General features: G+C 42.3%; 1 protein-coding gene across 2 annotated transcripts in view; it reads left to right on the forward strand.

The window, feature by feature from the left end:
• The window catches only part of pak4 (p21 protein (Cdc42/Rac)-activated kinase 4), a 32,438-nt gene extending 21,553 nt beyond the window's left edge, over positions 1-10,885 (forward strand). For both annotated transcript variants that reach the window (XM_086217033.1, XM_086217034.1), the window contains exons 9-11: positions 2,578-2,703; positions 2,784-2,918; positions 3,461-10,885. In XM_086217033.1, the coding sequence (XP_086073159.1) occupies positions 2,578-2,703; positions 2,784-2,918; positions 3,461-3,616 (417 nt within the window). In that variant the 3' untranslated portion in view covers positions 3,617-10,885. The remainder of the gene's footprint in view (positions 1-2,577; positions 2,704-2,783; positions 2,919-3,460) is intronic.
• Positions 10,886-12,023: the final 1,138 nt, after the last annotated feature.

Here is a 12,023-nt window from a genome sequence, read left to right on the forward strand (position 1 = left end):
CACGTCTGACCTGTCACTGCCAACCAGGGTCACATGACCAAGCACTGAGGTGAACCTTTATTGATCAAATACTTGTTTTTGCACCATTGTACAAATAAACTTTTTGAAAATCCTACAATGTGATTTCCTGGATTTTTTTTTTTTCACCATTCTGTGTCTCACAGTTGAAGTGGACCAACGATGAACCTTACAGACCTCTCCTCTTTAGTGGGACAGCTTGCAGAATCAGTGGCTGCCAAATACTTTTTTGACCCACTGGATCTGTTTTTTTATGTCAAACCACAACAGCACACAGCTGTGATTTTTATGAGTCATAGGACATGCAGAGATGTCACTGAAGTCCTGAATCCACCTTGTTTTGATGAAATACAAGTTTCCTGTGCTGCACACAAAATAAGTACTGCAGTTATTTATTCATAGATGGTATTAGCTGTACCAGTCCTCTAACTAGGGATGGTATCATTGGGATTTTTAGCAGACAGTTTCCAGCTGTGACTGATTGAATTAATGTTACAAGTCATCCATGGGAATCGTGGTGCAGTTGTGGCGGAGTTTATCAGTACTTCATCACAAGCTCAATCACATACTGGTACCAATTAATACTGGTTCTTGGTACCCATCCCTAAATATGATCTAAAAATGACTGCTGTCAAAAAGTGGAAGCAGAGGTGCAGAACACCAACAAATCCAATCTACGTTTACTGGAGGAAACATGGAAATGTTGGTTTCCAACAGTTGGTCAGGCAAAAGGAACAAAGGACCTTTCTGCCAACTGCGACGGTAGAATTGAGACTGATACCAAGTCACTTCCTTCCTGCTGACAAGCAAGTTTAGGATTTCTGCAGACAACGAAACCACCATGGCTGCAGAGCAAAACCATGTAAACGGATACCCAGGTATTTCATTGTGTCACATGTCAAGTTTTTCATACTGAGTTTGTAATATTGCCTTATGACAGTTGATGTAAAGTGTGAACTTAAAAAAAAAATCCCTTCATCTTTTTTTGAAAAAAAGTCTTTACACTTAACAATGGCATTGCCGTTTTGCAAAGAGCAAATGTGCTGAATTGGAGATGAAAACCCACAGATGGAATAAGATGCAACAGCATTGTGTGACTTACTTAATTTGCTCCAAACCAGTTGATGGAAATATGGTGAATGGCTTTTCCTTTTAATGCAACATATCCACAGTTTGCTTAGACTTCACTTGACCACTCAGTGGGAACATAGTTACTGTCAACAAACACTTCAGCCAGTATTTATTACATGTGGCTGCTCATTCTGCTTTTACACATGGTGCCACCAAAAGGCTTCATCCCCTAACAATTTCATAACATTTATTCAAACAAGACAGTTATATCCTCACCAATACTGACAACAGAGAGCCAGCACCTCTCTAACACGTACTTCTTTCAATAGAAAAGGAGATTAAAAGAATTATGGGTCCACAGATGGTTGGAAGGGGGAGACAATCATGTTCAGTTTTTCAACAACCATTTTTGTAAAATGCTCAATCTGCTCAGTGTCTGCCTTCAAATTACAGCAGTTCGTACTTAAATAGTTGAGATGTGGTCTCGATGGGATGGCGAGACCACCTAAACAATGCTGCTTGCTCTCCGTGTCGATCCCGCAGCTGAGCTGAGGTCTCAGCCACACCATTATCAGTTTGTCAACAAGCACAAAACAGCCAACCACAGGGAGCCTTCGTGCCTGGCTGCAAGGATGTTTACAATGAATCACATTCACCCTCCCCATCCAACCTACATCGTTCCAGGTCCAAAAATAATAATTAATAATGGCAGTCCTCCTCCAACGTGTCAGTGCTCAGCTGTTGCTCGTATAATGATATAACAACTAATCCTAGCTTTACATCACATGATAAATAATTACGCATCTCTTTGGATGAAGGGGTTTGAAAAAGTCATTGGCTTTGTGATTGCAGATGGGATTGTTTTCATCCTAATGGGTGAATAATACCCTGGACGGGTATAGTAACTGTGTCTTTTGCACCTACAGAAACATGCAAATCCCACATGTGATGCAAAATGTAAAACCAAAGCATCCCTGCTTAGAGCGGAAGAGTATGTAGTGTGGTCTCACCTCAGCCTTCAGCAGCGTGCAGGGCCAGGCAAACCTACGTTCTCTACATTCTTGCACTGCAGAAAAGGCTCCTGCTACTATTGTTCATAAGCCCGTTGACCTTTTTTGATTGTTGAAGCACAGCAAAGAAGTTGTGGCTCAGTAACACAGGACAAGGTTTTTAATAATCTCTAAAACATGAATTTGAATGAGATCACTTTTCAATTGTGGAACAAAACAACCATTAAATACCTCCATTCTGCCCTTCCAAGGTATCCAGGTGTCCTGATGCCTGGACATCCTGAGTTATTTTTAAACACCTCACTGAAAAATATGGGTTCATGGCTGGGAGCTGCAGGCTACAGTGAAAACCATTTTTCTACAAATTCACATAAACAAATGTGGTATGAGAAATGTGATGGTTCTTCTGTTGTTACCTTCAGTGAACAGTAAACTTGATGTATCTGTGCCTGTTTCTTGGTCTTTGTTTTATCTCTAGGTGAAGCTGTCGGACTTTGGCTTCTGTGCCCAGGTGTCCAAGGAAGTTCAGAGGAGAAAGTCTCTGGTTGGAACACCATATTGGATGGCACCAGAGCTCATATCCAGGCTTCCTTATGGACCAGAAGTAACACTCACACTTTGTTTCCATCAGATTTTCTGGTAGAGGAACAGAAACTAAACCATATCTGCCCTCACTCTTTCAAGGTGGATATCTGGTCTCTGGGTATCATGGTTATAGAGATGGTGGACGGAGAGCCGCCGTACTTCAACGAACCGCCCCTCAAAGCCATGAAAATGATTCGAGACAATCTGCCTCCTAAACTCAAGAACCTGCACAAGGTATAGCCAGTTTTATGGCACCAATAATCCTATATTAGATTATTCTAAGCTCTTTTCTTGCGAGGGGAAAGATGAAGATGCAAGATGAGAAATTCATGTAAATTAATGGGAAGAGTGTCTTTTCTTGAAACTTTCGTCTGATGACAAACCCAAGTTCACAACCAGTTGTTTTTTTAGGCATGTGGTCAGTAGATTTTGTGGGGTATCTTGTAGGTTCTACTGTATCCTGAACTGTAATGTTTTCCTAAATAGGTAGGATCCTTTTATCTGCTGTGAGCCACTTGGCATTTGTCTGTTTTCACACAGTCCTCAGGACCATTTCCATGGTCCAGACTGGACAAACTGAAACACCACAACTGTCGCTGTGTACTCAGGCTCTTGCTGTTCAAAACTTTAAATCATTTTAACTCTACTTTGCTAATGCTCGCTCCGTCTCAGAATAAATGTTTCCTATATTAAATGTTAGGTGTGACGTAGCATTTCTAAATTTGGTCATTTAACAAATCTTTAACCCCTGACTAATTGCTGCGCTCCTCTCCCAGGTCTCCCCCCTGCTCAAAGGCTTCCTCGACCGGATGCTGGTCCGAGACCCGGCTCAGCGGGCCATGGCCAGTGAGCTTCTCAAACACCCCTTCCTGACCAAGGCGGGTCCACCATCCTGCATCGTCCCCCTAATGAGGCATAACAGGATTAGATGAAACTCTAAGACCTCCAGGCTCAGGAGGTTCAGCATATGCAGGTTCAGATGGAACAGAATACTCCTGCACACAGAGGAGCGGGCTCACGTGTCAGAGGTCACGGCTCTGGTCAAACACTTGGAAGGTGCTTGGATCTGTCCGGTGTAAAGTGGGTGTGCAGGAATATTCTCCTTTTCAATGTGAATCACTGAACTGTGGGGAGAGTTCCCCCTGGATAAGAAGCAATAAGGTGGTGTGTGTGTGTGTGTGTGTGTGTGTGTGTGTGTGTGTGTGTGTGTGTGTGTGAGTGAGAGAGAGAGAGAGAGTGTGAGTGTGGGAGAGGGAGAGGGAGAGAGAGAGAGAGAGTGTGCGCATGCGTGCTCTCACTTTCAGCAATGAAAGTAGAGGAAAAGCAGCAGAGTTACCATTTCCCTGTCACGTGATTTTAGCTGATCTCTCATGAACTGGTGTTGATTGAAGGGCCTGACCTGGAAATTTTAAGGACTTAGCTGGATTTAAAAGTGTGACGGTGAGGTTTTGCACATAGTTCAGATGCTTTGAAGGAGCCCAAATGTTAGTTCTACATCTTAATCTCATTATTGGACCATCTGAAACCTGAATTTTCTCACTGCATAGACTTTGACGCGTACAGATCCTCATATAGACAGAAGTTACTACTGAGGGTGGAAATCGTTGGACTCTCCAATGAATCAGGTGGGTTTGATTTTGTAGCCTTATGAACACGAGCGTCCTGTTGTAAACAAGCAAACATGTCACAAAGTAAACACTGGAGTTTTTTTTTAATGGATTACTTTTTCTTTGATTTAGTCTTGTATTCCTGTAAGTATGATAGACATGGAGAGATATATTAGTTTTGATGTTATGCTATCTCTATTTTGTGATTGTGATTATAATATAGATTTTTTCCCCCCTTACCTTTTGTTTTAGAGTGAGATGTGATGATTTTTGAAGCTCTGTTGATGACAAATAGAAGCTGCACTCCCAGTTGATTTCATACTTCCTATTTTCTTTTAGATCAGACCTGGTAAGGCATTTTCCCCCAAAGCAGAAAAGTAATGAGGATGAATCTTCCCCCTCAGAACGGGCAAATAGGTGGTACTCGTTCCTTTTGCCTGGTCTTACCATGGCGGTTTAAGACAAGTAATCTCTGCCACACCCTTTCGCCTTAATTGACTGGAGGTATCATTGTGTAACTTTTACCTGAATGAATTCAAACTAATGGTTCTTTTGAGATAGCAAATGAGCACAAGCAGCCTTTTGGGGGCGTTTAATAATTGTTTTTATTCTTGAGCACATCTTTGTAAGGCAATGAAGAGACAAGCAGCGGCTGCTAGTTTGGTTAGCTACTGATGCGCAGAAGTGCTCGTTATGGTTTTCTGATGCACCGGGGGAATGAATGTGTGATTGCTTAGTTGATGTCGAGTTGTTCATGTGGTGGCATCCAAAAGGAGCATAGAGTTGACAGCTCAAGAGTACAAGAAAGAAAAATTCTGCCAGTTCACTGTGACAGAAGTCAGCGAGCTGGAAGAAAGGAAGAAGATGAGTACGAAGATGTTTAATCGGCTTTCTGAGTTCTGTGAACGAGCACCAACAGGTAGATGGCAGCAATATTTACATTACTGTCAAACACTTGATGACGAGAGGGACCCACTTCTCCACTGATTCTGCTCCTCCTCAGACTGCCTACACCCCCCTCCATGTTCTGAGGAAGTCACTCTGGAAGGTTTTGTGTAATCTTTCTCATGATGAATTCTCACCCACTAATACTTGTACTTGTGAGTACGGCTAAGTTCAGAGCAAATCGTGCTCTGCAGTGAAAATAAATTTCCCTCATTATTTTGAACGACTGTAGTGCGTTTTAGCTGTGGGGAATTTGAACCGAATCACGTTTGGAGCCAATCCTACGCAGGAGATCCAAGCTGTAGAAGCTTCCTGAGCAACCGATGGACAGTCGACTGTTGTGTGGTACGCTGCAGAGCGGCTGCTTTCATCTTTGAGTTGATGCCCATTTTTTTTTTAATTCAAGGGGAGGAAGTGAAAGAAAAGGCCCATCTTGAGGGTCAGAAATCTCCTCATTTCTAGTCAACAGTTCATAACATTGATCACACAAACAGCGCCTGTAGTGAAGTGTGCAGACTGCCAATGTGCCTGATCTGGTGTGAAACCAGCTGATCAGCCACTAAATGCTCACATAATGTGAAAGTAACCGATTTTGTTGGTCTCATTGTTGTGACAGTACAAACCTCCACTACTCCATCTCTCCTGTTACTGAAAAGTTTTTTTTTCCACTTAAGATGTGACATCAGTAGCAAATAGTCCCTAGTTCACCGCTAAGATGCCACAACCTGTCCAAAGACATTGGGAAATTTGTGGGTGGGCTAACAAATCTTGAAAAGACTAAAAACCTGTTCATGGACCAGTTGATATCAAACATGGACGATATTCAAGCATGTGTGTGAAGACTGAACAGATTCCCATTACTAGCTACCACAAACTCAGGTACAAATTCAACATGTATTTTTACACTTAAGGTGTGATTTGTGAAATTTTTTACTGATGGAAAACTGCAAATGTTAATTTGCTGCTGGTTTTCACATCTAATCATTCAGTCACAGCAAATCCAACAAAATCTAGACTAAATGACACCAGGGGAACTGAACTGGCCTTCGGTCCGGCCCCGCTCTGGTAATTATACACCTGCCTCTGCTCTGTCATTTTCCTTCTCCTCCAACATCTTTTTATACCTGTAGTTTCACACTGTAGTGATGAACAAGCGTTAATACGAAAGATGAAATGATGGTGTCTGGCGTAATTCATCCCTCAGACCCAGAGATGCACATAAACATGGTCAGCAGTTACATTCCCCTCTCTAGCTGCTGCCCAGTCCTTCTGTCCTCCAGATCAGCTGTTGCTGAGACCCTCTTCCTATCAGACCTCCGTCTGTGGGTAAGACGAGCGTTTCAGCTCTGAACCCAGAACACTTCCTTCCAATTTGCAGCTGGAAAATAAAGGCACAGAAAGTTTTTGTCTCACTTCAGCTGCCATCTCTGCTCCACCAAGTAGCACACTAAGTGTCCTTACTGTACACACATGTCCAATGTCATGTGTTTTTATACATGCATATACTCTATGTATGCAATTCTACACATGTACTGCAAGCCTGCTGTAGTGCAGCTCTGCTGATACAGTGAACAACTGTGGAAAGCAACAGCACAGCGCCAGATGGCTGAAATACAGCAAGTCTTTAGTTTTGTACTGGTTTTGCTTGTTGGAGAGAGGGAAGTAAAAGTGAGCTAAATTGAGCTTCTTTTAAATGTCCTCTGGAGAGGTCTGATCACAAACTCGTGCATACAAGCAACAAAATGTTATTCAACTCCATTAAGATGTGACCATGTTTCATCTGAGTTGTCGTCACAACTTCAGGCACCAAGTTTGGTTTTACACCTCTGGATTAATAAAGTAGATGAACAGCCCTGTAGCCCCTGCACTGGTGTTTTTACTGGTAGTAGGGAAAAAGAAAAGTTCTGGTTTTCCTTCAAGTAGGACAGGCTGAAAGGAACACAGCCTTTTTGGAAACACATTTATGTTCCTCGTCCCCGGAGCCAGATGAGAAGACAGAGACTGGTCTCTCCTCTGTGCTTCACCAGGGAGCTGAGACCCATGCTAGTTAGCTTTGCACAATTACTGGTAGTAAATTGGAAGTGTTAGCATTGCTCAGTCATTCGTCATCAAACAGGGATTGTGGTTTATCCTGTAGTAACCCTGTTCATCCTTTCATACTCAGCCAGCCATGATTAAGCTTGATGTGGCCATATGTAGTGTCAGTGCCTTGGTCATGTGAGCTGTAAGAGACGAGCGTTTGTTCTTCTGTGTTTCCTGGTTGTGCCACATCGCAATAATACCACCAAAACAGTGGTTAGCGGCAAGGCTTCTATGCTGCTCTGTTCAGTTTCTTCATAAAATTGAAAATGGCAATCAAATAGTTTTGGGGGAGCTCAGATTGAAAGAGCAGGTGGATGGAAACGTGTGTGTGTGTGTGTGTGTGTGTGTGTGTGTGTGTGTGTGTGTGTGTGTGTGTGTGTGTGTGGAAATACATAGGAGGAAGTAACAAGGCAGGCAAGCCACTGTGGTTGTGGCTTTGTCAAGTAAGTTGTTCCAGCTACTTGTCAGATTCTAAAATCTGACTTTTAACTCTGGTACGCTGACCTCCACTACTGTTTATTGTGCTAAGCTAGCTAGCGTGGGTTTCAGCTGCCTAGTTTAGTGTGCTCGAGGGATGATGAGTTGTCATGTTCCTTCCAGTCTGGATGCAGGTTCATGTTTTACCTTGTTCCTCCTCCAGAACATTGAGTAAAGCATCTGGTTGGCCTTGTGTTCTTGGTCTCTCATGCAGCCAAGCAGACCACACAGTTTCAGCTGTGTCACTTTCTGTTTGTTGATCAAAAGGGGAAGGAGGCAAGAATGACTCTCAGATTATGAAACATAGTGATATTTCTGCTGAAGGCCAGTTTGGCTCAATGAAAACACAGGTGCAGTCGTGATGCGGGTCAGTTTTGGCTGCCAGGTTAGAAGACACTGTATTTTCTGGTTTTAGGGACGTTCCTCACACTTTGGATGTTACATCTGAATTCTGATCTCAGCCGTTAAGTTCTAGGCTCCACACATTGATTCATCTCTTTAAAGGCTTAATTTTGGTTTGGGCTGTTACAACCGTGACAGAGGTGACACGTCCTCGTGGTCGTACCTGGTTTGGTTCCTGCTGAGGCAGCCAAGTAGGAAGTGTCACGGTTACTGACGTCCTCCTGTTTTGCTCAGTTTGATCAGTTTTCTTTTGATTTTCAATGTGAAGATTCCAGAACCTTTCACTCTACATCTGGACCGGCGCCTCTTTGTAGGATTCAACTTTGATGGTCCAGATACTGACAGACTTCCAACTGCTGTGCGTTTGTGAGAATATGTTTGGTAATGTATGCGTGTGTATTCATGCCTTAATGTTCACAGTCTCTAACTAATGAAAATGCTCCGACTGTTAGTGAGGAGGAAAGGAAACTCCTCCTCTCACGAGTACTTGTGGTGTGAAAGTGACAGCAGCTTAAACATTCTTCAGTTTCACTTCATCTGGAGGGTTTTTCAGGCCATAGACAGTCTGACATCAGAGCTTCCTTCTTTTACTTGCAGCAAACAAGCAGCTCCAGCATTTTAGTGCCTTGCTCAGCAGCATGTAGACAGGCAGTTTCAAAGATTGTATTGCTAACGGGATATTTGGTATGGTTTGTGTGAGGTGGTCATTCATAATATGGGTCTTACCCTCACCACGTGTGCATCTTCACTGCAAAGACCTTTCAGCAGATAATAATGTGTTTTATCCACCGAAATCTTTTGAAGGTCGGGTTCCCTCACGGGTTCTTGGTGAAATGCCTGAAATCAGGTCTGTGGTTAACACAAGTGCAAGAAGCATTCAGCATCTGCTGGATGACCTGAGATACGTCAATAAATACTGAACTGTGTGTGTCTCTGCATTTATGCATCTAACAAGTGGCTAAATGAGACGAGAGCGGTTGTGGAGGCCATCTCACTGAAGGGACAAGCTAAAGCAGCTTTAGGAACATGGAAGTCATGCCTTCATAGACTAACGTTAGCTCTGTACTGCTAACCACTGCATTTACTGTTCAAAAATAAACGGAGTGGTTTTCATTCGTGACAATGATCTTGAGGAACGTAACATAAGTGGTTGAGTGAACTCACGCTGATGCTAGCTTCCTGCTGGACTACAAAAAATGCGTCTCTGCATGGAAGTTGCTCTGATCAGCAGTGCAGACGATTACCTTGTGCAACCCCGCATTAATGAATCCGAACTATCCCTTTAAGTGAGACCCCCACCCCCATCCTTCTCTGGTGTCACCAGCATCAAATTGTGACACGAAGACCAATGCATTCCTTCCACTCTTGTGTTCTTCTGTGTTAATCTGCTCCATCTCATCTCGCCTCTGTATCTGCAGCCTCTTCTTGTTGTAAATCTCACTGGTTTTGTAAAAACATGGACTTCACTTTTTAAAGTTCACTGTTTTTTTCCAAATACAGGTTTTGTTTAGGTCATTCCTGGTATCACTGTGTTCTGTACTAATGCTGTTCTTTATAGAGAGAAACACACCCGTCAACAAGAAATATCGGCATCAGCAGCTCCACTCAGCTCCAGTTTATGTGATGGGATTGAAGGACCGTCTGACCAGAGGCTGATTTAGACGTAGAGACGTTGTAATTGTTGTGAGTGGTCCTGAATGTTCTAGCAGACATTGATGGCCTGGAATATCAAGGGCTAGCACAGAACTGTCTGAACATAGAAAATAACACACTGAGAAGTAAGTATCTGGGTTCTAGCATTTTACTGTACAAGTAAGTGTCGGCTCAAAATGTTCTTGAAATCTTTTGAAGTGATCTCCTAAAAAAGGGCATTTTAAGCTCATAATTTATTATTTTGCCCCCCTACATTATTTCTTGGTGACACTGGAATGTAGAAAGAGCCAGCCACGTACATGTAGCTTGATACTAGTGGCCAATTGTCTGAGAACGATCATGCTAAGGTCATCGTCTGGTATTTTCCACAATCATTCATACAGCAGTTTGCGCAGTCATCCAAAACACTTTGATTTAGGGTTAGAGCGAACAAACTAGAACGCTGAAGATTCTGTGCTGTGAGTTTATAGATATTTTTCTTTTAGCTATAAGTGTTTTCAGATTACTGATCATATGGTTGGATTAAGAAGATGTGGATTATACCGGATGAAGCACATGACAGATTCTAAACGTGGTTGTAGACAGTTTAGTTCTTAACCTTCAGTTACGTTCAAGCTCAATATACGTGGCTGGCTCTTCCTCCTTTCTGGAGTCACAGAGAAGTGGTGGTCATGTTTTTCACAAAAGTAAGCAGTGGGCAACAGAGCTGGTCTAGTTACATAAAAAACACCATCAGTTACTGGTTGTTGTGAAACAGTACTCCCTGCTTGAGTTATTCAGTAACTGTTGGAACAGAAGCTTTCGTAACAAGGCCTAAACTGGAAATGAGGCGATGGAGCTGCGAGCGCCGGCAAGACATGGAAATCCTTGAAGACGCCGCTGTTACAGCAGCGACCTGAGTCAGCACGCCAGTATTTGAGTTTGTCTGCCATCACTTGGAGCATCTTAGCAGCGGCAGCTGGAGCTCTGATGACGAGAAGATGGGCCTCTTCAAACAATGAGGGCTGTTAAAACGTTTGAGGTCAACTCGGAGGTAATGAGTCGGGGGGGGGGGGTGGTTTGAGGGGCACACGTGGCAGGATGGAGACAGGACGCCACTTATCAGGGCTCACTCACGATAAGAAGAAGACCCGGCATTGCTTCCATTAGATGCCTGTGGCTGTGTGATCAGAGGGAGATGAACCTGGTTGTACATGCTTTTCTTTTGCTTGTGTTCTGTAGTTTATTAATAACGCTACATTTCAGGCACAGGCCAGATTGCTGCAATCCTATCAAGCATCAAAGCGTTCTCATCGTTCAGCACCGAGGGTCAACACTTAAATCTGTGACGTTTATGTTGCAGAGGCGAGTGGAAAGATTCCATGGTGCTGAAACAAAATTGAAACGTTGAAACAGGCAAATTAAGTAAACTGGTTATTTTCATGTTGTGAAACTCGTGAGTGTGAGAAAATGTCACAGAACGGAAATTGAAATCTTAACCTTGTTGCACTGAGCCGTAGACACTTTTTTTGTCTCAACGTAGGAAGAAAAATAGAAATATGTATTTTGAGGCCTCTTTTTTCTACCATATCAGTATTTATTATCTATATTCACCCCTTTGTTTATTTACTAGAGATAATGTGTAAATGTGATTTATGGACTCTAAATATTTTGAAAATAAACCTTTTTCATTATTAGATATTAAAAGAACACTCCTCCATAGTTTTACAAACTTTATGGTCATGACAACTTTCCTCAACATCATGGAAATGTTTCCCGAGATGGGAAACATGTTTGAATCTTATTCCATCTCATAAGACATGAGATGCATTTGTTTTACTTCTCTGATAGAAGAGTTTATTTCTGATATTAAAGGAAAATCTGAAGCAGCAGAACAAATTAAATGCACAAGAAATGATGAAACAAATTTACATTATGGAAAAGAGGTAGGAAGGAATACAGATTTATTTAGTCTTACCACTTCGTTATCCAAATGTATCCATTAACTTCCTTTTTAAAAAAAAATCAAAGCTCGTCTTCCATGTACATGTTAATGCCAATATGAATAAATATTTTCCTATTATTTTACTGCTTATATACATGGGCTATTTTCTTCTAGCCAATGGAAAAACGATGTGCTCCCAATGATCTGTATCCTATTAAATGCAGATTCAGTTATATTTGTCTGACTAGC

This window comes from Aulostomus chinensis, chromosome 10 (genome assembly GCF_037954235.1).
Source record: "Aulostomus chinensis isolate RoL2024-O1b breed Wild chromosome 10, RoL_Achi_v1.0, whole genome shotgun sequence".
NCBI lineage: Eukaryota > Metazoa > Chordata > Actinopteri > Syngnathiformes > Aulostomidae > Aulostomus > Aulostomus chinensis.